At 33.9% G+C, this 26,656-nt stretch overlaps 4 protein-coding genes across 6 annotated transcripts; 1 reads left to right on the plus strand and 3 right to left on the minus strand.

The window, feature by feature from the left end:
- On the minus strand, window positions 3-4,623 carry LOC109327802 (coiled-coil domain-containing protein 93). 2 transcript variants are annotated; one of them, XM_019560963.1, is made up of 11 exons: window positions 4,428-4,621; window positions 4,190-4,355; window positions 3,831-3,944; window positions 3,434-3,547; window positions 3,111-3,290; window positions 2,893-2,972; window positions 2,084-2,123; window positions 1,829-1,936; window positions 571-651; window positions 357-479; window positions 3-82 (listed from the first exon to the last, which is right to left on the minus strand). In XM_019560963.1, the coding sequence occupies exons 1-11, from the start codon at window positions 4,562-4,564 to the stop codon at window positions 62-64; spliced, it is 1,164 nt and encodes a 387-aa protein (XP_019416508.1). In that variant the 5' UTR covers window positions 4,565-4,621; the 3' UTR covers window positions 3-61. The 2 variants fall into 2 exon arrangements, with proteins under 2 accessions (XP_019416508.1, XP_019416509.1); XM_019560964.1 differs by lacking the exons at window positions 3-82; window positions 357-479; window positions 571-651 and adding an exon at window positions 1,059-1,543 and having other exon boundaries at window positions 1,751-1,936; window positions 4,428-4,623.
- LOC109327477 (2-oxoglutarate-dependent dioxygenase AOP3-like) lies at window positions 5,328-7,104 on the minus strand. The gene is made up of 3 exons (XM_019560638.1): window positions 6,678-7,104; window positions 5,830-6,157; window positions 5,328-5,721 (listed from the first exon to the last, which is right to left on the minus strand). Exons 1-3 carry the CDS (start codon window positions 7,055-7,057, stop codon window positions 5,476-5,478), a joined length of 954 nt encoding a protein of 317 aa, XP_019416183.1. The 5' UTR covers window positions 7,058-7,104; the 3' UTR covers window positions 5,328-5,475.
- Window positions 11,569-21,338, minus strand: LOC109328537 (transcriptional corepressor LEUNIG-like). The gene is made up of 19 exons (XM_019562043.1): window positions 21,127-21,338; window positions 20,671-20,768; window positions 20,420-20,529; window positions 19,244-19,609; window positions 19,066-19,154; window positions 18,648-18,726; window positions 18,485-18,560; window positions 18,239-18,288; window positions 17,693-17,998; window positions 17,383-17,580; window positions 16,558-16,609; window positions 15,085-15,278; window positions 14,855-14,972; window positions 14,276-14,385; window positions 13,924-14,073; window positions 13,561-13,716; window positions 13,259-13,375; window positions 12,316-12,522; window positions 11,569-11,883 (listed from the first exon to the last, which is right to left on the minus strand). The coding sequence occupies exons 1-19, from the start codon at window positions 21,156-21,158 to the stop codon at window positions 11,740-11,742; spliced, it is 2,652 nt and encodes an 883-aa protein (XP_019417588.1). The 5' UTR covers window positions 21,159-21,338; the 3' UTR covers window positions 11,569-11,739.
- On the plus strand, window positions 23,475-26,608 carry LOC109328660 (probable protein phosphatase 2C 22). Of its 2 annotated transcripts, none has more exons than XM_019562230.1 (4): window positions 23,475-23,633; window positions 24,623-24,832; window positions 25,222-25,433; window positions 25,714-26,608. In XM_019562230.1, the coding sequence occupies exons 1-4, from the start codon at window positions 23,475-23,477 to the stop codon at window positions 26,276-26,278; spliced, it is 1,146 nt and encodes a 381-aa protein (XP_019417775.1). In that variant the 3' UTR covers window positions 26,279-26,608. The 2 variants fall into 2 exon arrangements, with proteins under 2 accessions (XP_019417775.1, XP_019417776.1); XM_019562231.1 differs by having other exon boundaries at window positions 24,626-24,832.

A 26,656-nucleotide genomic window follows, 5' to 3' on the forward strand; every position in this document is an offset into this window, starting at 1 on the left:
TTGGCAATTCAACCTCAAAGATCTGTCAACAATTTTCACTCCCAACTTTATACTCCAACCTCTAATTCTTGGCACATTCTACCTGCCCATAGATGAAACAACATATTAAATCCATTTTTTTAAATAAAACAATGTATATACATTAGTTCAATGAACGAAGATTGCAGCTAACGGAAATATAACAATGTCATTCTTCAATTAACTGATGTTTAATCAGAAACATATCTATCAATTTATGGAAAGAGGGGGAAAAGGTCAATATAAAGATTCAACTATAATGCAGAACTGGCACACAAATATTGAACAAAAAGAAACTTTGTAAAAGCTGCCATGCATTGAATAAAGAAAAAACTTGCCTGAAAAGCTTTCAGAAGAGAATATAAACGCTTATGCTGACCGGCTGCTGCAGCATATTTATCCTTAAAATCAGTGAGATTTTTCTCTTCTTCTCGGAACGCTAGTTGCACCTTTTCCAGTTTCTGCACATTCAAATAAAGAAACATTAGACCTCAAAAACTGCAGATAACTCTTCTGAATTTACCAGCTACACATGCCAGAAAATAGCATTACCTGTTGACTACCCTTGACAATTCCTTCCATGGAATGAACAAGCTTTGCACGACCGTCAGTGCTACTCAAGGCTTCTTGAAACTGCAGTTAAGCGGTAATTTTTTTTATAACAGTTAAAATAGTTGAAGTAACTAATAGAACTGGACCAGAATCAGGTACAAATGCTAGAATCTTCATTGCAGAAATGTACCCTAGTCTGTATCAGTGCGACACAACCAATGGTACAATAGAATTCTCTCAATCTAGTCTCAGACTTTTGGGTATCAGAGACCCGATTCATTCCTCACAACCATTTCCTGAAATACACGATAACTCCCAATTCCTAATTTCCCATCCTTTTGCAACCACTTCCCCTGTGCTGGCTAACTAACCAACTGTAATCAACCGTCTCTAACAGTTAGTTATGTTATTCTGTTACAGTTATTATTTCCCTCAAGGCTCTAATCCCCTACCACTCTGCTTATTTCTTCTCATCTAAACCTTTTTTCACTGGAGGTCTAACATTAAAAAACACAGATTTTCCCTTAACAAATAAGATGATGACATAATAAGTCAAACAACATTTTTACTTTGAGCACAAAATGTATCATGACAGAATACTCTGCAGAATCTCATTGACATCACCAGCTTTTAGTAATTACAAAACGAAAATATACTAAGATATTTTGATCAGGAAGGACCAAAATCTATAACATATAATTAGATAGCTTAGTAACTTGCAAGTTCAAGTATTCATGTGTATCTCAAATGAAATGATAAATTAAATACCAGTTATTGTTCTAATACTCTATGACAGAGATAGAAACCAATGGGGATGGTATATAAAATATGCTCAGCATATACATTCATCAATACAAATGATTATGCTTCTTATGCAGACCTGAGTTCACACTCCACTTTCATCATGAAAAGGTTTCAGTTAAAAGAAATAGGAAGGAGGTTGAGTGAGAGAAAATGTAAAAGGTCCAAAAGGAATATGCAGGAAACATGAAATACTAAGTTGTTAAAAATTAATTGCCATGGAGAATAAAACATGAAGAAAAAAGGAGAAATTAAAAGCAAGGACATAACATGATATAAGCAGGAGAACATATGCAAACATAAAAAATGAAAACTCACAATGGTTATACACACACACACATATACATGTATATATATAACTTGTTTCAAGAAAATCCAACAAAGTAAAACTAAAAGAATCATCATAACAAATGCTAAATAAAAAATTACAGCAAGCTCTCATTTCTCCAACAAATACCTGTGAAATGATCGAATTCAATAATGATGCCTCCTTTAGCATCAATTCTTTTATTTCCAACAGAGCATTGTAGGTAGCATAATATTTATGAGTTTGCTGATGTTTTCCCTGTACATTGGCAAATATGAAGGATATTCTATAATAATTAGAACCAGCATAAATCTGATTGGATTGGTTCAACAACCAATAAAAAGTATACTACACCTAGCTGTACTGTTTCTCTTTTCTCTCATCCATAAAAAAAATTATATGAACCTGGATTTGAGCATACAGTTCTGAGAGCCGATGCTCATACCTGCACAGACAGGAATAAAGAAATATCCAGTAAACAATACATGCAAGACAACTGGGCTCCACATTCTTATCAAGCTAACCCTAACAAAAATGCAAGGCATTGCTTTACTCCCTTCCACACACCATCTCTTAAGTTAATTAATTATTTTACAATTTTCTTTCATATTACACAATCTATTTCAATAATCAAGAATATTTGTAGCAGGGAGATAACTACGTCTACCACATGATTAAATATGGTTTAGAGACTAGTAGGGTTATACTAAGTAGTTGATAAGAAATTTCCTATCCAATAAGAATGACAAAGAAGAATAAGATTAATCAGAGATGTAGCTTCTTTCTATCAAAATTCCAATCCAATTTTATGTATTGTGGGTCTCTTCCTATTCTATAACCGAACATTCCCAATTAGTTTAGGAAACAAAAATATTGTAGAAAAAAAATATATTTTACATTTATTAAAAAAACTATTTCAATAGCCATTCACGTTGAATCTTACTTTCCCTGCCTTAAATTGAAAGTGAGTTCTAATTGCACATAATTGGAAGTTGGAACCAAGAAATGAACATGTTCAATTCAATTCAACAGATTTTTATGGAATACGAGGATGTTGGAAAATATGCAAATGAAATGTGAAAAAATATTTTGGATGAGTTTTAGTAGTACATAATTAGAACCAGGTATTGGACACCTTCATTCAACACAGAGTTTAACGAGTATATAAGGTCAACAGAAATCATGCAACCAAAAGCTAAAAGAAACAAACATACTGGATGATTTCTGATTGGCATGGTAGGTCATCAATCTGTCGTCTCAATGCCACAATGTCCCTCAGTTTAGAAGCAAGTTGCTAACAGAAAGGGGAAAGGCAGGCATCGTATAGCAATTGAATGGGTGGAATAAGCAAATATTAACAACACATAAAAGGATGTGCTACAAATTAAGAGTTAAAAAGAAAAACAGGAGATAAGACCACTTAATATTTTACCTTTTTCGTCAAATCAAGTCTCTCGAGTAAATCACTAAAAGAACAATGTAGTCCATCTGAGAGGCTTTTGCTATCCCAGCCATTTGCTATTTTTCTCTTTAATTCACTGATCTCAGCTTGAAGTTCTGAATGTTTGGAATCACAATTGGACTGGAAGTGATTTTCCTGCCTTTCAAGCTTCTGAACCAAGGGTAGTTTTTTTATAGATAAAACAAGAGTGAAGTATTCACTATCAGTGTGAGTATTAACATTATAAATCACCTGCAATATAATAGTGCCGGTATAAAAAATTGAATATTACATTAACCAAGAGATAAGTTCACCTTCAAAGATGTCATTAAATAGATCAATTTCTGCACCCCAGAATCGGCACCCTCCTTATTGATTCTCTCCCTTAGATGCTCTAATTGTTTCACAACATTCATCTTCCGGTGATTCTGTAGTATAACGATATAGTAACAAAATAAATAGCAAAGCCAAATAAATCCATGAAGCAATACATATAGTTGCTTATCATAAAGATAAGGATAGCACATAGATTTATAGAAATAAAGCAAAGGACAAGCTTATCCAATTCCTGCAAATGTTAACAGGATAGACAAGAAAGACACGAAACTAACAGTAAAAAATAAGATAAGAAAAAGAGAGGAGAGGCATGGAGACAAGTTATCATCATTAATGAGCCAAATTTATATCTAAAATCTTATCCATCTCACCAACCAGTTCATCCAAGTTGCCTCTTAACGTCTTTATCGAACTTTCTGTTTTCTCTACCTCCTTGAATTGCTGGGGTTTATACTCACCCTCTCCAAAAGTATAGTCAGAATGAGAAACCTACAGTTCGATAGGGATACAAAAAATCAGCACAACGGATTGATAACAACTATGACTCAAACATCATGTTCATGCTCACCCCCAAGCTTCCATTTCATTTTTTTCATTAAACATGTTCATAACCAATCCTTTCATTTTACGAAACTACGATTATCATAATGAGTGATTAACAACAACTAGTACATAACCAGAAATGTTCTCACAAGTGTCACAACTGAAGCTGAATGTGACAATTACTATATTACCTTGTTGTGACGATATTCTTGTGTTGATGAAACACGTTGCACAAGCCATTGAATCACAGGAAAAATAGCTTCAGTATCAAGATCTCGAACATGTGAGGATCGAAGAGGGTTCGGGCATCCTACTGATCTTAAAGCTTCTTCAATCGACTCTGTATTGCAATCGTCTCTGCATAAAAAATAAAGAATGAATCAGAAATTGAAGGGCGAAGCAAAACCCTAAAGAATGAGAGATACTTGCGTTATGGAAGCGATGCACCAAGAGATGGCATCGGTGATTAGATGAGACGGCGGCGTATCGGGTGTTGCGGCGTTGACGTAGCCGGCGGAGGAGAGGAGATCGAAAATGTTGTGAAGAGATGAGTCAGTATCGTCCATGCTGTTTATTCCTTTCTTCTTCTCCTCATCACAAATTAATGGATTTTAGAGTTCAAACAAAATGATATTTCAACATGAGTGTAAAATGTATAAAGGTAAAGATTATACATATCCGCTTTATTATCCACCGTTTATTTGGATTATTTTTTCTGAAAAGTCAATAATGATGATAAAAAATCAATTATGATAATACAATGATCGTATATAAAACTCATACACTGTTACTACATGCACCTTTTTCTCTTTCAATATTTGAGAGTTGTTTTTTTGAATCATATTCTGTATTTAAAAAAATATATCATTTTAAAAAAATAATTATTTAAATTAAAAATGTAATGATTTAATATGTTTTAGCAATTACAATAAAGTGACATACTTTTTGGGATAAAAAATTTCATTCATACTTTTATATACAAAATTATTTCCTCTCTAAATTAGGAGAGTTAAGAAATTTGCAATTTCATTTTATTCTTTGAAAACTTTTAAGTATTTGGTGATTAAGATAAGAAAAATAAATTGTTGTATCAATTACATAGATTTATTATCCCAAATCTTATTATATATCACAAATTAATTATAATGACGAAATACATTATAAAATATTAATTTTTAATTAAAATTACATATTTTTATTAATAGAGAAGAATGTATGAGACATGATGAGACAATTGATATAATTTGTAAGTTATATGCAAATGATAAAGCCACTCTCATGTAAGAAGAATGGACAAAAATAGATTGGGACATATTTGTGAATTCACCATTGATCTTAATGCAAAATTTATTCTGCATTATAAAGGGAAGATAGCCCCACATATATATAGGACGGAGACCTTATATAGAAAGAACCTGGGTCCTAAATACTGTTATTTATACTACAAAGACATCACTTATTGCATAATAAACATTGATCAAACACTTGCAAACACTTCAAGAGCATCATGTTTGAGAGTTGAAACATAGTAATGTATGTACTCTCCATAATTAAATGGCTTGTAACGAAGAGGATGTGTTTTTTCATCAATCAATTCATAGGGCACCTTGACCTTCATCTCATCCTTTGGTGAAGCAAATAGCCCCAATGAGTACCTTTCTTTCTCTTCATCACCTATCACCACTCTGTGTGTAGCTGCATGAAGTCTCCCATTGCTCCATGCCTATAAATTTATAGATCATCAGTCCCGAACCCGAACATGTCTCATTCATGTGATAATATGTAATTAGTCTGAGACAAGGAATGAGACATCGATTTATAGTTGTTATACCTTGAGCACATCACCAACAATGACAAGAAACCCTTGTTGGGGTATCTTTATGTCAATCCATTTGCCTGTTTTGGTTTGCACCTGAAGAGCCTGGACTTCATTTTCACATAGAATGGTTAATGCATTTTTGTCAGTGTGAGCTACGAGGGTAATCTCAGACTCATAATTTCTTTCTTCAGGAACATGATACTTAATCAACCTCAAATAACTAGTGCTCTTCATGTTTTCAGCATCAGCATGGCTGGGAAGGTCATAACCCACCATAATCATCTTCATCATAAGGAAACTCAACTCTAGCATCTTTGAACTCATGGACTTCAATGTTTCACTGCATATCATTAGTTACTATCATCACTTCATGGATCATCATATATATTTGAGATTAGTGAACTATGCAATAAGCAGTATCAAAGATATATATATATAGAAACGAACCGAACCGAGTCAAATCAGAGTTCAGCTTGAAACTCGACTCGAGTTCCATACGAGTTATTTTTTAGCTCGAGTTCAGATCGGTTAAAGTTCATGAACTGTTCGGTTCAGTTTGAGTTCGGGTCGGTTAAAGTTCGCGAACTGTTAGGCTCAATTCAAATTGATTCATTAACTCAAATAATTAATTCATTTTAAAGAAATATTGTTTATATATATAATAATATAAAAAATAATGCAATCATAATAAACATAAAAATTAGTTTATACATAGTTATCTCATAAATCTAATAAGTCAAACTGTATTTAAATCACGTTTATTTAACGAGCTCAAATTCAACACATTTGGTTCATGAACTAAATTTATCAAAGATATTGATTCGGTTCAATACCAGCTATATATATATATATATACATACCAGTAAAGTAGGTTTCCGTGTGGCCACATGAGATTAGTGAATTCCTGAGCGATATTTGGCAAAGGAGCATCATCAATTCCAAAGCTTTCAAAGAATGGAGTGATAGGGCTCTTTCCATTGTAGCTTCTATAAGGCCTTGAACTTGTATGCTTCTGTTTGATTTCTTGAGGTAGATTAAACAAAGTTTTCATTCCCATGAACATTTGATCACGTAGAACACTTGAAATCTCATCACTTATGATTAAGAAACAACCATGATTCTCACAAGCTTCTCTCACTTTATCACCCATCTCTCTCCATGCTTCACCACCTTCTTCTATTCCAAACCCATCAACCCTACGAAAATCAAAACATGGTATCATTATTTCACTCTCACCCATTTCTTCTGATTTCTTTACACTCTCTGTGGATTGTTATTACACAAGGTTACACTTTATATAGTGAATTATTTGGAACAATATCACTTGTCCCAAAAATATTTTGTCTCCATCTTCAAAACTAATCATATTACAATAAGTAATAAAAAATTCATTTTCTATTTTTATTGATTTTTTAATTAGTTGACACTTTTTGATAAGATTGATATACAATAAGACACTAAATCCTGAGACAGGTGATTTCATTCGAATTAATGACTCAAATAAAACCTGCTTAGCCTAGCTGTGGAAAGGTATTATATGGCAACACTAATTAACATAAAGAAAAAGGGAGACCCATATATTATGGAAAGTGACAATGATAGTATATATAATATATTAAATGTGAAAACCACAATTAGTCATTTATTAGTATTTTTTTTATAAAATAGTTTATACATAATAACATAACAGTTTTTATATTTTCATATTATTTTTCATTATTTATATATTAATTATCATTAACTTTTAAAATCATATAGTTAAATAATGATAAATGATAAATTGTGTATTAAAAGTTTGAAAGAGTTATTTAAGGAACAAAACTCTCTTATCCCTTATATTTTTTCATTGATAAGGTGTCTCTTATACTGAATTTTCATTAAATTCAAACTATAAATTTTAATTAAGGGCAATCCAATTGTTTCCTACTTAGACCAACATGCATGTGTTCATTCATTATTTAATTTAGACCCTTTATACAAATGAAAAAAAAAATCGAACTGTGTTTTAAGGTGATTTTCTTTTTCCCTGTTTTCATACTAATTGCTAATCCATGTTGGTTGATCATAAGAAAATATCAAATTAAAAAAAAAAACATGCCTGTCGCAAAATATTGGTTATGTATATAAGAAAATATAACGTGAAGAGTGATATAATATAAAAAGATAATGAAAGTAACGCACAACAGACACTATTATATTTTAAAGGTTGTTCGGATCCTCTACATTAATGGAGAGACAAGTACACCAAAAATAAGAGAAAAATGTAATGTGATTGACAATTTTATCCTTTAAGATATAAAGAAATAACATTTTTACTCCTATATATAAGTGCAAAAGTCATTATTTGTTTCTCCATTAATAAAGAATATCCTAACTCGTGCTAACTAGGGATGGTTACGTTACATTACCAAAGATGCATTAGAGGCGTTACATTTCTGTAAGAGATCTATTTATAACCAATTTAAGTTATATTAGTTACACTCAATCTTAATCATTTATTTTCCTACAAAAAAAATTCATGGAGGAAGAGAAGATTGTAAGAGGTTTAAACCGAATACTCACATTTATGTCATTTTTTTATATGGCACCATTTAATTATTTGACATTTTACTGCGAATTCCGGTAATTATATGAAATAATACAAAATAAAATCTTATTATAATGCTAGAGATATTTGGATCAGATATGTGCTAAAGATATAGGATATATTACAGAGTTGAAACTTCATTTTTAAGTTTAGAATTGTATACATTTATTAAAAAAACAAAAAAAAATGTTTTTAAGGTTGTTTATGGCATAAAGCCAGAATGCTGCCACCCTGTTAAGGCCAAATTGTTCATACACGCAAGCCATATGCATGATTTAATATTGTTATTTACGTAATTTAATATTTATACTATGACAATATAAGTGTTTTTTATATTGTTATTAAATTATCACCATCGATTTATTAATCATTATTAACTCTTAAACAAAAGTAATATAAATCAATGATGAATAATATTTTGACAGTATAAAAAACTTTATACTGCTAGATATACATATTTTAAACTCTATTAACATTTGTTATAGCAAAGCCGTCTAAGATAATGTTAGAGTGCAACAAGTAACATATTAATATATTATTTTATATGCGTTTATTATTTTCATTGGATAAAGGTTCCTAATAATAGTAAGAAACAATAAAGCAATGCTTGTAATTAATTTATTTACTTCTAAAAGTGGGTAATAAGGTTTAACTTCAACTTAAACTTAAGACTCTTAGGTAAAATACTCTAGTTCCTTATTGTTAACATTTTGTGTTGGTGGGATTCTTCAAATTTGTCTATTCACGTTCCTTACGTCATGTATTACGTGATTTTTAAAGGCTTTAATATCTATATATATTGATAGTGTAAATTTTTTAATTAGTATTGACTTTAAAACAAAAGTAAAACAAATTAATGATGAATGATATGTTGATGATTTAAAAAACTTTACACTATCATTGCATAGATTTTAAACTTATTTTTAAATGTTTAAGATTCCTTTTGTTAGTTTCTTAATACAACCAGGGTGTTAATAATCCAATGCAACCACCATTTTGTGTTGGTGGGATTCCTTTGAAGGAGTGTCTATCGTTACTTTCATTTTAAAAGGAATTATTTTAATGTGTTTTAGCTCGAGATGAAATATTAGGATATATGAAAATATTTTAGGATATTTTAAATTATATTATAAAGAATATCTAAATTGTATAGAGATATAGAGATAATATTTTATATTATAATCATTATATCTTAAGTTTATTAGAGTATTTTAGAATTGAGATTACTTTATCTTATCATTTATTTTTTATTTAATTAAAAATCTAATATTAGTATAAATGATAGTTAATATTAAATCTTTTGTATCACAATATCTTCGTAACGGAGGCAATCCTGTCCGAGTTGGGCACATCCACAGGTAAGTGGGGCTAACTCTCCCAACGAACATTTTTTCCATCCACAAGACTCGAACCCGGGTTCTTGCTTAAGGGGAATCAAGCATGTACCATTTGAACCAACGCTCGTTGGCAGAGTTGGAATGAATTGGACATATAACCAAATTTCCTTATTCCAAATTTGGAGAGAAGAAAACTTCAAAAGTGTTTTGAACATATTAGGTGATGTAAACTAATTACAGCAACATAGTTTATCACCTGTTTAAAGAAGCAATAGGGTCACAGTATATTGTTAGAATGCAACAAGTGCCACATTAATATAGAAAAAAGATATATATTAAAAAATGTGTTACAGTGATTTTTTTTAATAAATGTTTAAGATTGCTTCTGTTACTTTTCTTAATAAAACCAATTAGTTTGTTACATGTTCGACCACCATTTCGGCTTACTACCTAGAATTTGACATGCATTATGAAGATGAATGTAATATTTATATTGTAAAAATTTATATACATTCGGTATTACTTTTTTAAAGAATATTATTTTTGAAGACTCGATAAGAATATATAGAACTATACGCTATAAGTGAAAAAAAAAACAAATTTCCCTATGAAGATTGGTATTATTGGTTTCCAATTTTAAATATGAAAAAACAAGTACCATAGTTAGTTACCTACCTAAACCTCCAAACCAAAACATTTAGGTTTCCAATATGAAAAAGCAACTACCAAAATAGTTGGCAGTTGGAAATTGGTGTTACATTTGGATTTGTGGTCATGGGGCTTTAACAGGTAGCACGTATTTTGTCTCACATTTTATGTCACTCTATATATCATAAACTTGTAGTTGGTTAAAAAAAATTATTATAGCAAATATGTACCCCTATTAACAATAGACCATGATTCATATTTGTTCCTGTTCAACTTTCAACTTACTAACCACCTTTTCAATGTGATTTTGATTATGCAATTTTCCAATTAAGATATCGGTATATAGAGAGTCATACTCATTTTTATCTTTTGGTTTTTCAATGATTTTCCCTATAACTGCCCTTTCCAGTAATAGAGATGAGTCTGTTACCAGTAAAGTGACTGGATCTTTTAATCTTAGTCTTTACTCTCCCCATGTTTTTTCACCCTCATGTTAAAATGAATGGAATGCACCTACAATTTTTTCATGTTTTTAACCCGAACCCAGTCACATCGAGTTTTACTCATTGGATTCAAGTTAGATTCAGACGAATACACAAGGATTTAGTTTTCATTGTCATGCTTATGTAGAACTTCCTGTTCATAAGTCAAAAGGTTAGGGGGAGGAAGAGGCATGAATTGGACATATAACCAAATTTCCATATTACCAATTTTGAGAGAAGAGAAGTTTAAAAGTGTTTTTAGCATATTGGGTGATGTACACTAATTAAGGTAACATAGTTTATCACAGTATTTTGGGACCACTTCATTTCCATTATTAGTAACCAGATTTGAAACTTTGGAGGTGTCAATTATAGCAAAGTCTCTTGCAAATTGCTCTACGTCTTGTGTCATTTATTTTTTATATGCACTATCAGTGTTTTCTAGTGTACACTTGCTTCAACTAGCAAAGTTTCAATTTTCTTCTAGCATGGCCATGTCATATCCAATAATATTAAGGGTGAGCATAGACACAATTCTAATTATGTTGTCTTGTGAGATATCACTAGTACGGACTTTAAACCCGAAAAACAGTCTCTTCGCTTGTGAAAATAAGATGGGGTACGTACCTCCGCCGAGTTTTTTGTGATATCCGTGGTGTTAAATAATAATAATAACCAGTCCATTTCCATAGAAAAATGTATTAAGGAACAGGTGACAACAACAAGGAAACCAATATTACAAAGGTTAGTAGCTAAAGATACATTGAAAATGAGAAAAAAGAGACACAGGTGGGTCAATGAAGAAGCAAAAAGGGTCATAAACTACAAACATGTGATAAATACCTACTTGCTTAGAGATGCAATGAGGTCACTTCCAGAGCTTGATAAACTTGTCATGGCTGGCAGAAGCAACCAGACCATTTACAGTTGAAACCGACAAGGCAGCGATAAGACCTTCATGAGCAGAAAGTGTCATTGTCTTGTTCTCACTCATATTCCATAGCTCCAATGACTGAAAATGCATGTACGGATCGTAAGAAACCAAATTACAACAGCGTGATCACATTGATAAAAGATGAATGTTGTGTTAGGCAGTTTACAACCAATATAAAGCTATCTCTAATCTCAATGATGTAGTCACACGATGTTATTATAGTGTTCATGTCAGGTCATTGTCTGGATGCAACACGATGTACGGATCAAGTACGGTGTCAAATGATAACCAACAAAAGGTTTGGTTTTTTGTTGTTGTAGTATGTAAAAACACCTTCTATCCATGATTTGGATAAGGTGCATTTGTAAAAAACCCACATAAACTCCTTTGTTCCAAAACCTTCTTTGTTTCTTAATTACATATTATATGACGCAAGAATGGAAAACAAAACCAAATTCACTAACATGAAAAAGGAAGATAAATGAAAAAGGGAAAAGAAAGTAGAGTCACCTGGTAGCAACCGATGACCAGCAATGAAGGGTATGTTGGGTGGAAAACACATGAGTGAAATTTACTGCCATTGCAGCTGAGCTCATGTACACATTCCCCTTCACTCCCTGTTCCAAGAGTCCAAACCCTGACAGAGTCTTCACTCACGGATGCCAGCAACTCGCCAGAAGGGTCCCAACATACAGAGTGTATCGGCTTCGTGTGTCCCTACATTCATAGTCGAACACTCCAATGAAGAAAGATAGTGATGTTTGCGGGAGATTACGAAAATACAGAATTTCAATTACTAAATGAGGAAATGTAAAACTACCATTGAAATCACCACAACAAGGCAAAACTACCATAGTCAGGATGAAACAGCAACTAATATCTGACGATGACTTAACAGAAACACAAAACTTTGCGGCAGTCAAAAAAATTATAAATTATAACCATGACATGTATGCCTAATTTTATAAAAAACACAATAAAATTGCAAAAACAATTAAGGCAGAAACTGGTATAAATAGAGAAATTTGATCCATTATGTAGAATATTTTATGGGTGAATGTGTTATGCCTTCCACCTATACCAAATTTTGGCCATCTTATAATGTATTGTCGCTAACAAAAATTTTATCCTCAAGTTGTTTTCCTGACTAAACATTTACCAAATCATATTTTAAGCTTACTTGGTGGGAGCCTTGCGCACCGAGCCACCCCTTTTTCTTATTATATTGGTACAAGGGTGGCAATAAGGTTTGAGCATATAACCTAATAACTATCAAACCCCTCATCCCTAACCCAATCCTATTGGTTTATATTAAGCTTGCTTCCGGTGTTAATAACCAGAGATCGAAAAGCGTATAACTCAGTAACTGTTTGATACCTGTCATTGAAAAGCAATTATTTTATTTACCTCCAAGTTCAAAGAAATAAACTTATGAAAAATTATGCAAACCTACCTTTAATGAATATCGGCATGCTTGTGTCTCAACATCAAGTATAGACACAACATTCTCTGCAGCTGCAGCAAGGTACCTTCCTAGACGAGGTTGGAATCTCACCTGGATAGTGCCACCCTGATCAGCAACAAAATTGTCAGTTAATAAACTGAAATGAATATGTCGTTTAATACAAAAATTTATAAAGCTCCTTTTTGTGTAGGGTCAGACCCACTATCTGGGAGATGGGAAACAGAGATATGCTGTAAAATAAAATAGCGATGTTAATAAAAAAATACAAATTAAAAGTATACCAATTCTACCTTGGAGACTCTAGTACAACTGCCATGGTTTATACTCCAATATCGTATTTCACCATCACCGTCACAAGAGCAGATAAGGTCATCTTTATTGGGGTGAAAATCTAGTGACATAACAGCTGCCGAATGTCCTGTAAAGGTCCGAAGCGAATACCCAGGCTGCATAGTAACTATATATTCAGTACAACTACAAGCAGAATGGCAACAAAGGAAGCACACAATTCTTAAACACCCAGATAAAAAGGCAAACAAACAACCCAAGCCTGAAATCCTAAACATTCCAGCAAATAAAAAAAGCTAGTGTTCGCATCTACATACAATTACAGAAAGACAATTACAACATTAAAATTTACGGATATTACTGACATTGTCAACATCCCAAACCCTGACAGTTTTGTCAAATGAAGATGTTGCCAGCCGAGGCAAGCTTGGACTGAAACGGACATCAGTAATCAAAGATGAATGCTCTTCAAGAGTAGCTTTTTGCTTTAGAGAATCTGTGTGCCACAAAACAGCCTGTATTACAAAACAATCAGAAGGTTTAGGTCATAATCATATTAACCCAATTCTCAAATGTGAGAAGAAAAAAAATATTTTACTTCACTTTTCAATTTGCTTCAAGCAGGAAACTAGAACAAGTTTGCAGCTAACTTCACGAACTTAGTTGAACAAAGAAAGTACTAGAAAAATGTGTGCCAAGACTAATGATTACACAAACCTTTTTGTCATGGCCACCGCTTGCAAGCAATTTCCCATCGGATGAAAAGTGGCAACAGACAACTTTGCTTGTGCTTGCACGTACAGAATTTAATTCAGAAAATGTGAAACCTGAAGGTAAAATGAACTTGTGCCCTTAGCTTCTAAGTCACCAACTTTTATGCAGAATATAAAAGAAACATTACAGATCCACATATAAAAGATAAAGAAGCACGCCTCTTCTAAATGACAAGTATTAACAACAACATATACTTATCAAAGCAAAATATAAAAAGAAGGGCATAGTACACCCTCCTCATACCCTAATAGGTAGGAGCCTCATGTACTGTACCGCCCTTTATATGTGCAAAAATTTTGAGGCTTAAAGAAAAAGGAGACATCACACAAGTCATTAAGTTGTCTCTAATTTCTGTTTAAGATTTGTACTTCATCATAATTTTACCATTAATACAATGAGTTATCATAAACAAAATACAATTTTTTGCATTGGAGTTGGGGGAAATCAGACATACACTCGAGGAACTTAGGCAAGGATGAGGCCAAAATATCTTATGATAGATAAAAATGGTGTTTACTGCACCTTTGCTTACATCCATACAGCGACCAACTGTATCTCTAGGGTCTGTATCATCATGGGATAAAAAAGACTCGACATTTTCATCAAGCGATCCATCGTCCACAAACCGATCCACATCAGCCTGCAATTCAAGATCCTTATCAGCTCACAGCCAAAATGGAATAGCAATGAGTCTATACGCAAGGAATTTATCATGCCTTCCATCGATTGAACCAAACAGAAAAGCCACTCACCAGCTGGTTTGAAGGTGATGTAAGAGTTCCAGTGCCATCAGTGCTGAACATCATTAACGGCTTTGAAGAACTACCACTATGAGGCAAGGCAGGCATTGATATCACATCTCCAGGCGTATGAGTAGAGGGAGTAGAGGGTGCAGAACTTGGTGATGGGCCAGTTGTATTTGCTGTTCCTGTGCTATTGGCGGGACCTGAAGAAGATACAGGCTGCTTTCTCTTTCTCCCCATCTGGTTTTTTGAAACCTTAACGTCCATTCAGGAAACCATGTTAGGAACCAGGTCCAACTATTCTTAAAGTACATAAATCAGACTTCTACCCTATTCAAGGACACAAATTTATAATCACGTGCCATAATAGAAATAATTGTCAAACTCCTGTGGCGAGACATTGAAATTTCATCAACACATATGGTTAAAAAAGAAAGCTTTCAAAGAAAGAAGCAATTTGTTGAAGCTGGGAATTCCACGTTGTTAAATGCAATAAATATGTATCCGCTTCGTTTAACAACTGGACCATCAGATATCAGTTGAGGAGGATTCAAAACAAGGTAAAATACTTATCCAACTACTTAACTGAGGAAAACTACAGGTTAAAGAATTATATGCTGCAACACTTGAACTGAAAATCAGTCATGAAATGACCAACAAAACTCAGTGCAGCAGTCATAAAACAAATCCATTGTAATGTCCAAAATTATATAAACATATTAACAGACAACTTCGTAAGGAGACCAACCATGAAAAGGAAACACATGCTATTGACAGCCACAGACAGAAGAGGAATGAAAGAAAGTTAGGGTTTGACGTATTTACTAGTTTTACGCAACGATATAGCAAGGCAAAGGTAGAGGATATTTTTAAACATGTCACTGGAGTGAGAGTTCAAACTTTTCAGAAAGATGGATGACCCTTTCAATATGTTCAACAAAACAATGTAATTACGTACACAAATCATGTTAAACATGTGGTAATTCTAACTGGTCGAACGTGGTATCGGTAACTACCAAAGGACTGACCTGATCATTTCCTCTAAAGGAGTTTGACATGCTACCATCCACGATGCCACTGCCACCACCTCCCCCCGCTTTATCTTGCTGATGGATGTTATGATTGGAAGGCTGAGATTGCTGATTCGAAAGAGCAGGTTGTTGAAGTTGCTGCTGCTGCGAATTGGTGTTTAGCTGTTGCTGATGCTGTAACTGAGCCAGTTTCAACTGCACATACAAAAACTTTCAGATTGAAATGCTTGGTAAATCTGTGAAATTTATATTAACAAATTACGTTAGAACTATACTGAAGATGAAATAATTAAAAGAAAACTGTTACCTTCATTAGCATATCTGTATCTCCACGCCCAAACGAGGGGGCACCACCTTGAAGAGGTGATCCAATGTTTGATACTACATCACCAACAGAATTTGAAAAGTGATGGGCCAGTTGTATTTGCTGTTCCTGTGCTATTGGCGGGACCTGAAGAAGATACAGGCTGCTTTCTCTTTCTCCCCATCTGGTTTTTTGAAACCTTAACGTCCATTCAGGAAACCATGTTAGGAACCAGGTCCAACTATTCTTAAAGTACATAAATCAGACTTCTACCCTATTCAAGGACACAAATTTATAATCACGTGCCATAATAGAAATAATTGTCAAACTCCTGTGGCGAGACATTGAAATTTCATCAACACATATGGTTAAAAAAGAAAGCTTTCAAAGAAAGAAGCAATTTGTTGAAGCTGGGAATTCCACGTTGTTAAATGCAATAAATATGTATCCGCTTCGTTTAACAACTGGACCATCAGATATCAGTTGAGGAGGATTCAAAACAAGGTAAAATACTTATCCAACTACTTAACTGAGGAAAACTACAGGTTAAAGAATTATATGCTGCAACACTTGAACTGAAAATCAGTCATGAAATGACCAACAAAACTCAGTGCAGCAGTCATAAAACAAATCCATTGTAATGTCCAAAATTATATAAACATATTAACAGACAACTTCGTAAGGAGACCAACCATGAAAAGGAAACACATGCTATTGACAGCCACAGACAGAAGAGGAATGAAAGAAAGTTAGGGTTTGACGTATTTACTAGTTTTACGCAACGATATAGCAAGGCAAAGGTAGAGGATATTTTTAAACATGTCACTGGAGTGAGAGTTCAAACTTTTCAGAAAGATGGATGACCCTTTCAATATGTTCAACAAAACAATGTAATTACGTACACAAATCATGTTAAACATGTGGTAATTCTAACTGGTCGAACGTGGTATCGGTAACTACCGAAGGACTGACCTGATCATTTCCTCTAAAGGAGTTTGACATGCTACCATCCACGATGCCACTGCCACCACCTCCCCCCGCTTTATCTTGCTGATGGATGTTATGATTGGAAGGCTGAGATTGCTGATTCGAAAGAGCAGGTTGTTGAAGTTGCTGCTGCTGCGAATTGGTGTTTAGCTGTTGCTGATGCTGTAACTGAGCCAGTTTCAACTGCACATACAAAAACTTTCAGATTGAAATGCTTGGTAAATCTGTGAAATTTATATTAACAAATTACGTTAGAACTATACTGAAGATGAAATAATTAAAAGAAAACTGTTACCTTCATTAGCATATCTGTATCTCCACGCCCAAACGAGGGGGCACCACCTTGAAGAGGTGATCCAATGTTTGATACTACATCACCAACAGAATTTGAAAAACCATCCTTATTTAGGCTCATACTCCTATTATTCAAGAGCATTCTGAGTCTTCTACTTTCATCACTGGCAGATGGTGATGCTAAATTTTGTTGGGCAAACATAAGCTGTTGCTGTGGTGTCAACATTTGAAGTTGATGAATAGGCTGAGGAGCTTGAATGAATGGTTTTTGTTGTTGGAGTAGACCAGAGCGTAGTTGTTCCAAACCCTAATAAAGGACAGAAGAAGCTTAACAGTGAAACTTAATCACTCAATCGTGTACTTTCAACAATGAAAGATGTTTGGACGACAAAGAACTCAGTACAATGATTACTTTAGACTTCAGGGAAGAGGCCACCATTTCTAGCAAATGAGGTTTTATAGAGTTAACATATACAAGCAAAGGAGGAACTTATATTTACCATAAATAACATTTATTTAATAAATATTAAGTAAAATGAGTACTCACTGTGAGCGGCCACCCTTTCAGAGTCAAATTGTTGCTACCTTGATTTGATCCTGACACAAGAAAATCTCTCGCTTAATTTATTTCGTGTGTAAGGATGATGATAAAACAACATTAAAAAATAGTATTAAATCCCAAAATATTTTCTACCAACCATGAATATTAAATAAATTACAAAGAATAGACTAGATGAAAACAAACTTTAGGATAGAAGATGTGGCTCCCAGTAAGGGGGTGAAGGGAGAATACCTGGAATTGCTAGCAATGATCCTTCGGAACCCGCAGCTCTGGGATTTAAAACAGGATTAATCTCACTCTTTATATCCTGATTCCAAGTGGGAAGTCAATGAAAAAAGTTGATAACAAATACAAGACGGAAAAAAATGGCTACACTTTAAGGACAAATGCATACAGGAGTAGACCCTGGCAATTGCTGACTACGAGCTTGGAATTGTGGAGACATCCCACCACCAGCACCATGCAAAACTTGCCTGAAATGAAGGAAGTCGGTACTTACAAAGTCAACACCCATAGCTACAAAGAATGGCAGATGTTAAGGCAATTGAACACACAAAAATGTGTTTTAATGGGGAGATGTTTGTTGATTCATCAAAGGCATGGAAGGAACAGACCCGTCCAGAAAAGACTAGAAGACAAAAATGTCATTTTTTCCATCTCACATTAATAAAGGAAGATTCAACTCATAGTACATCGGATTAAACTTAAATTAGCTACGCCACAGATAAATGAATAAAATACCTTCTTTGAGTTTTTTCTGCAAAAAGACTAAAAACAATACGAAAAAAACCAAGTTAGGAAAAACAAATCACCCTGACGGCTGGCCAGAAGCTGCAGGTGACTTTAATAATGATGGATGATTTGGGTCCAACAGTTGACCCATGTTCTCACCAAATCTTTGCTGTATAAAAACCAAAAGAAAGCAATGAATATATGTATCATAAAAACATTGGTTCATCTTAAGGTTAGATGATCTGAACATCCCCTAACCTTCATTGCTGCATCATCCAAAGAATCTCTCTGAAGGGGCAATTTTAACCTTTCCTCATACATCTTTGTTGCTAGTGCATTTGCAGTTCCGGAGTTTCCAACTAACCCATTTGTACTGCCATTTAAGAGGTGAGCTCTATCTGTGCTTTGCTGTTGTTGGGGTGGCTGATGCTGCTGCTGTTGTTGCTGCTGCTGCTGTTGATGTTGTTGTTGTTGTTGTTGTTGCTGCTGCTGTTGTTGCTGCTGCTGCTGTGCGTGCCTCTGCATCAAGAGTTGTTGCATCTGCATGTGTTGCTGCTGCTGTTGATGCTGTGACTGCTGGGATTGTGGCTGCTGCTGTTGCTCTCTTGCCTTAATTAGTTGTTTCTGCAAATGGAGTCACAAACCATAAACTTCAAGCACTATGTCAATACCTAGAAAGTCTAGTAAAATCGTGGATCCCAGTATAACAAAGGCAGCAAAGTTACTAAAAAAGTACTGATTAGCTATAAATATCAAAACTAGTAGCCCAAACTGAAATGGTCGGGTTCCTATTCCTCAGCTAAAACAATGGACTCTATAACTTCTGCAGTTTAACAAAGCACATAAACTACTCACGAGACACTAAAAAGAAGTCTGGAGATGAAAACCAAATGTAAGATCTCATCACAAATAGGAGAAATGTCATAACTAAGCCAGGCAAGTGAATTTATAACTGGGTCAGCCGGTGAGACACCTCACTGACCTGGAGGCTCATTAAGCACCCTAGCTACCAACTCTTCAATTTCTCGATTTCCTATATGTGTGCAATTAAGCAGTCAAGGTTGTATTTACACCACAGGTTTACTGGACATCATGAAAACTATTCTCTTTATGCAATTAACATGGCATAGAGTACACAAGTAAACACAGGCTCAAACAAGACATTGTAGTTCCAAATCATGATGCTAGTCCGACCAACCTGGAACTAAAGAAACCATATTATTATTTAATAGATGTTGGTTCTGTGGAGAGGAAAATAACTTTCCTTAGTGCTTATAAGCTAAACTAAATACGGAAAGCAAGGAACAGCTAACCAAACCAACATGTGAATATGCCGTAATACTTAGCTCAATTTCTAACACCCTCATCCTACTCAGATTTAACATGAAAAAAGGTCATGTGATATGAAGACAATGAACTGGTTTTCAAACCAACCTCAATATACGATGCAGCAACCTCTGAGTGCTTCTCATTGGTCCTGGCAATAAATATGTCCCAGAAAACCGACCACCACTCGAACAAAAAACCTCCCGGGGCATCAATAGCTGCAATCCCGAATTGCCATCACAAAAAAGGAAACCAGATCAATAAAATAGACAAAACCAAAGTGGAAGTAGTGAACAAGAAATGCTACCATCAAGTCCACAATCTTTCTTTCATAAAGTACATATTTTTACAAAACTCACCAACAGGGTCCGAGGAGACTTTTCCTTCAGCTTGAAAAGCTTGAGCAGAAGCCTTCAAATCTCTCTTTACTAGGTAATCATGGATGTAAACATCTAACCTGAAAAATGTCAAAGTGAAAAAACATATTGCATCAGCCAAATAAACTGAGAGGGGAAAGATTGCAACTTTACATAAATTATATCATAGAACAGATAAAAAAATCCAGTGCACTATTGCATAAACATCAAAGTTCATCATCCAAAAATAGCAATATCCTTTGCAAAACTTGCAGAGAACAACAAACCCTAACATACCCAACAAACAAGTGCACATCTATTATATACAAAACACAATAATAAATAAGCAAACAAAAATCACTCAAATAAAAAACCCAGAACACAAATCAACAAAGGGAAATGGAAATTGAACATGGAGCAAAACCCATGATGCAAAAGTAATAAAAAATTGAACTTTACATCTTATCAGCTTCCCAGTTAGTTTGAGACATTGGTGCTGAACCAAGATGTGACCCAGTTATTGAAGGGTAGTAGAGGAATGAAGTGGTGTGGCTTCAAAACAGAAGTAGCTAGTTGAAGAGTTCAAATTTGTAGCTATGGAATGAAAAGGGAGTGGAGATAAATAAAGAAGGAAGCAGAGGAAAATAATAATAATAAGAAGAAGAAGAAGAAGAAAAATCCAAGGGATGAACAGAAGTAACGCTTCTATTATATTAGGATGCAAAGTGTTTCTTTGTTAATAATTCATTCATCAATATTTAAAAATTATGATAAGAGAAATGACTCGGAAGGTGATGTCATTGCCAAAAAAAATAGCCATGTTTTAACTTATTTAAAGATCATAAGTTTGCATTTAAAAATTTATTGATTATAAAATGAAGGATTTAATGTGTATACATTGATAGTGTAAGTATTTTTTTACACTATCGCTATTCATATATGAGTTATCGTTGACTTTCAAACAAAAAATATTACAAATCAATTGTGAATGATAGACTGACAGTGTAAAAAGCTTTACATTGTCAGTACATAGATTTTATTCTCTAAAATAAATGTAATATTTATACAATTTATCTATAAAACATTTGTCTAATTGTAAAAGATCTAGATCGATCAATAGATTGTTTCCTATGATCAAGTCCTTAAGTGAGTGATGTTGTGTGATTGTATAAATCTATTTCACTAGTAATAAGATATTGGTTTTGTTATGTGAAATTCCACTAAATCCTTAAATTATTGTAAACAACACTTATTAGGAGATATAATCGCCGTACCATAACAAAATATTTTTCACTACATACATCTTTTGTCTTATAGAATTCGATACATCACATGTTAACGAGTTTGGAACGAAAACTGAGATGAATTGGTTCATTATCCAATAATAAAACAATATCTTTATATCCTTTTTCTCTATTTCAAGGATATTTTTGTAATTTAAATTGTAACATCATCACTATCATCTCATTTTTTATCCAACCAAACAAAAGAGAAATAGATGAAAATAATTCTTTCTATTCATTTTTCTCTCATTCTTCTCTCGTACTAAACATTACACAAATTTACTAATTTCTCATCTTTCTTACATTTTTCTTTCTTACATTTTCTTTCTTACATTTTCTTTTTCACATCTTTCTCTCTTCTTATTTTCTTTTATCAGCTAAATAAAGCATAATTATTATAAAATAAGCTTAATTCACTTTTAGTATTTTCTACGTTTATTACGTTCATGTTGGTCATTTATTTATTTATATGTGCGTATTTTAGTTTTAATTTTTTCAAGTTTCATTTTGTTTTTTCTTAAGAAGCATGTGATAATAGGAGAATACATCTAACCATTACAAATTTCAAAATATACATCATAAATATCTTGAATTTTCTATTTAAAAGAAACCCATCAATCTTTATCATGAATTTTTATCAACTGTTTGTCTAATGATGTAAGATTTTACTGGATCTTCAAAGTCAAATGTTAGATACTTAGGTCTTGAACCTCGAAAAAAATTAGTTTATTATTCAAAAAATTGAAAAATATCATTAGTAATATCAAAAAAGATACATTTGTTAAACAAAAAAATATAAAATATACCATTACTATACCTTATAATTTTTTTTATATAGTTAGTATAGCATTCATAATGTATGAAACTTACTACTCAAAGAGATTCTACATAACACGTGCACATTATTTTAGGGTATCAATTATCTTACGAATACATTTACTTGATGTATATAATCCTCTTACTAATACTTATACAATTATGATTTAATATGTATATATTGACAGTGTAAATATTTTTATACTGTCCGTTAATCATCCACCATTAATTTATTAATCACTATTGATTCTCAAACAAACAAAAGTAATACAAATTAACGATGGATGATGTGCTGATAAAAAACTTTACAGTATCAGATTTTAAACTCTACGATTATTATTATGAAAAGATACATCGTTAAAAAGCTCAAAACGTGTTTACCTGTTTTTGTTATAGACACGACGTCGTTACGAACTTAGGAAGCTGTCCACCGCACTAAGAAATTTTAAACCCCACCAACCACCGATCACCGCCTTCAACTACGACGGTGAATCAAATCGATCAAACCCTTTTCTTACAAAAACCTAATTGACTCTTTCAAACCGCATTCTCTCTCCCAACAAATCCATGCGTTTGTGACTCCATTCCCTTTGTATCCCTAAAAAGATCTAATTTTGATCATTGTTTCATTTACCCAATAGCTTTCTCCATTCTGGGTCGAATCCAATTTTCGATTTTGGGTTAAAGAGGATTTTATGGTTTAATAAAATGGAAGAAATCGATGAAGGGGTTAATGGGAGTGAAAGTAAGAACTCATTCGAGGGTCTACCTCCTAATCCAACTGCTGCTACTGTTTATCGCCAAATCACTCGCAATGATCCTTTGGTCCTTCCATGCAAAAATTCCCTTGTTCGTCATTCTTCTCTTGTAAGTTTTTCTCAACTCTTATTTCGATTTCTCAAAAATTGGTTTTCAATTTTCATAACCATTTATTGTGGTAGTGGTGTCAGTGTTAATTTAACCTTTTGGAGTGAAACACAATAATTGGTTTTTTTGTTGTTAGAAAGAGAGTTATTAAATGCTATCTATGTTTGTAAGTTTATAAATGCTGTTCCTTTTTCTTTCAATTTGTCATTTTGGGAAGGGAAGTCTTTAACTCTTTGTGACGTTGTGAGAGTTTTTTTTCGGAAAACTGTTGAGTCTTAAGTGCAATTATTGTTAGCATATGGGCATGGTTTATCTTTTTACTATGTAGGACTAGGGTTGAATGAAATTTTGTTGGGAAAATAATTATAGTGGGTCTGGGAGTAGTGAATTAGTTAACATCGTGCGAAATTTGTAAAAGGAGTGTTTATTTCTTGTTTCCAGTAACAGGCCTTTAGCCATTTGATGGGCACCTCGAAGTGTGCTAAATTGTTTTATTTTTTATATTGAGAATATAGTTTTCAGCCATATTATAGCTTAGAGGTGAAAATTGGAGTCCCATACCAGGTTTCATAAGGTTTAAGTATTTGGATTCATCATAGAAAACGATGGGATATAGAGAGAAATGTAAACCATGGGATATAAGCGTTGTGTATGAAATGGAGGGTATCCCAATAGCTTGAGGTAGAGGGAGACAAAGAAAAACTTTAAGCAAAACCAGTGGGAATGATTTAGATGTAAATTTCGTGCACAAACCTGATTTGTGTTGAACATTATGGTTTCATTTGATCCACGTGTCTGATTAAGCAGTGGGAGAAAAGCTTGGTTTTAGATGCTGTATAGTTTACAACCTTATCATTAGATCTTCACAAATGCCGTGAGTGATGTTATTTGAAGTGTTCAAGTTCCCCTCTGTGCTGAAAAATTTGATCTTTGTAAAAAATAATCCTTTTTTGATCTGTTCTTTTTCTGATCTTTTGTGCCAAAATCAGAAGATAGAGGTGAAGTTGTCTGATGTATCTGCTGAGCCAGGGCGTGTAAGTGAAGAGTGTCAGTCTGATTTCCTTCCAGAACTTCGTTCCGGGGCACATGCTGATATTGGGTTCAGATCAACTATGGAAGATGCATATATTTGTGTTGACAATTTTATGCAGAATTTTGGGCTTAAGAAGCATATAGATGGACCCAGTGCTTTCTATGCGGTATTTCTCTATTCTTGGCATTTAGCTTGGTTGAATACTGACTATTGTGTGAATGAAATTTAGTTTTTTGCGTGAGGTTTTTTCTATTCATTGTCACCATCATGTGACAGTATTCTTTTTTCTTCTTCTTATTTCACTATTATGTTCCACTCATTTGATGATATCCTTTTGGAAGTATTTGGATCTTGGTTCACATGATCAATCTTGTCTGGTAATAGTGTAATACTGTGTTGCTCTACTTGTTTTATGGGCATGTAAATTGTAAAACACATTTTGGACACACCATTGCCGATCGTGGACAAGAACAGAGAAGTTTTTACATGTTTCTTGCGTTTCTAAACTGTTCGTGAAAGTCAGTCTAACGTTATATGGCTAATGGCTTGGTCCAGGTATTTGATGGACATGGTGGAAAAAATGCTGCAGACTTTGCTTGCCATCATTTGCTGAAGTGCATTCTCGAGGATGAAACTTTCCCATGTGATATTGAAAGGACAGTTACTTCAGCATTTCTGCAAACAGACAATGCCTTTGCAGAAGCTTGCTCTTTGGATGCTACCCTTGCATCTGGCACCACTGCATTGGCTGCGCTTGTCATTGGAAGGTCAGGTTTTTTATTTCAGTGATGTGGGTGTACACAATTTTTTTCTTCAAATAGGCCAGAATCATGTTATTGATTTTTCAAATAAGTCCCACTTTTTTGAGTAAGTCCAAAAGCCAGAAATCATTGGAACCTCATAGAGATTCAGAGATAGTTTGGCCTGCCTCAAAAGTTAGCCATGTTTCCATTTTTTATACTTCTTCCTTTCGAAAATAAAACTGGCATGATATCTACTATACATGCCTTTGATAAGTTGCATGTTGATTATTGTTTCTAATTGCAGGTTGCTGGTGGTGGCAAATGCTGGAGATTGTCGAGCAGTGCTTTGCCATCATGGGAAAGCAGTCGAAATGTCTAGAGATCATAAACCGGCTTGCAGCAAAGAGAAGAAGCGTATTGAGGCATCTGGTGGGTATGTCTATGATGGATATCTTAATGGACAACTTAATGTTGCTCGTGCCCTTGGTGACTGGCACATGGAAGGAATGAAAGGCAGAGATGGCGGACCACTCAGCGCAGAACCTGAACTTATGACTATGAAACTCACTGCTGAGGATGAATTTCTCATCATAGGTTGCGATGGGATATGGGATGTATTCAGGAGCCAAAATGCAGTGGATTTTGCTCGGCGCAGGCTTCAGGTGCACAACGACCCCACCATGTGTAGTAAGGATCTGGTTGATGAGGCTCTAAAGAGAAAGAGTGGAGACAATTTATCTGCTGTTGTGGTTTGCTTCCAGCAGCAGCCTCCACCTAACTTGGTGGCTCCACGCTCTAGAGTGCATAGGAGCTTCTCTGCTGAAGGATTGAGGGAGTTGCAAAGCTTCTTGGATGGCTTGCATAATTGAGTTAGCACAAGTCATTTTGGTTCTTGTCAACTTTCTTTTCTAACTCCTAAGATTTATTTGTAGGTTTAGACTGAGAGCAAACTTTGAATGTAACATATGCGGCATTTAGTCGACATTTAATTTACTGTTTCGTATTAGTCATACGATGATTGAGTATGTAGAATTACTGGTTGATTCTTGGGTATGTAGAATTACTGGTTGATTCTTGTTATGTTTTTGCATAAACTAAGCCAATCAATTCATAGCTTGAGGGCTTGTTTGTTTCTGAGTTAGTGACAATGGCATGCTCTTTTTGACCAATTAATAAAGATTGGTTTTTTTTCCTTCTCAGTTAGTTTGAGGTTATTGTCATGCATGATCTCAGTGTAGATACTATTG

The sequence above is a fragment of the Lupinus angustifolius genome, chromosome LG15, assembly GCF_001865875.1.
Source record: "Lupinus angustifolius cultivar Tanjil chromosome LG15, LupAngTanjil_v1.0, whole genome shotgun sequence".
Classification (NCBI taxonomy): Eukaryota; Viridiplantae; Streptophyta; class Magnoliopsida; order Fabales; family Fabaceae; genus Lupinus; species Lupinus angustifolius.

Bases quoted from the DNA above. Each gene is read 5' to 3' on its own strand.
- LOC109327802 (XM_019560963.1), bottom strand. From the start codon at position 4,564: ATGGACGATACTGACTCATCTCTTCACAACATTTTCGATCTCCTCTCC. The intron at 2,973-3,110 runs GTAAAATATTAA...CCTTTCTGTTAG, and splicing joins GACTTGATTTGACGAAAAAG to CAACTTGCTTCTAAACTGAG. The intron at 1,937-2,083 runs GTTCATATAATT...GCCAATGTACAG, and splicing joins AACTGTATGCTCAAATCCAG to GGAAAACATCAGCAAACTCA.
- LOC109327477 (XM_019560638.1), bottom strand. From the start codon at position 7,057: ATGGGTGAGAGTGAAATAATGATACCATGTTTTGATTTTCGTAGGGTT. The intron at 6,158-6,677 runs GTATGTATATAT...AATGATATGCAG, and splicing joins CACGGAAACCTACTTTACTG to TGAAACATTGAAGTCCATGA. The intron at 5,722-5,829 runs GTATAACAACTA...ATAAATTTATAG, and splicing joins TTGTTGGTGATGTGCTCAAG to GCATGGAGCAATGGGAGACT.
- LOC109328537 (XM_019562043.1), bottom strand. From the start codon at position 21,158: ATGTCTCAAACTAACTGGGAAGCTGATAAGAT. The intron at 17,999-18,238 runs GTGAGTACTCAT...GTCCTTTATTAG, and splicing joins TGAAAGGGTGGCCGCTCACA to GGTTTGGAACAACTACGCTC. The intron at 15,279-16,557 runs GTCCCGCCAATA...TATCTTCTTCAG, and splicing joins GCAGCCTGTATCTTCTTCAG to GTCCCGCCAATAGCACAGGA.
- LOC109328660 (XM_019562230.1), top strand. From the start codon at position 23,475: ATGGAAGAAATCGATGAAGGGGTTAATGGGAGTGAAAGTAAGAACTCA. The intron at 23,634-24,622 runs GTAAGTTTTTCT...TGCCAAAATCAG, and splicing joins TTGTTCGTCATTCTTCTCTT to AAGATAGAGGTGAAGTTGTC. The intron at 24,833-25,221 runs GTATTTCTCTAT...GGCTTGGTCCAG, and splicing joins GACCCAGTGCTTTCTATGCG to GTATTTGATGGACATGGTGG.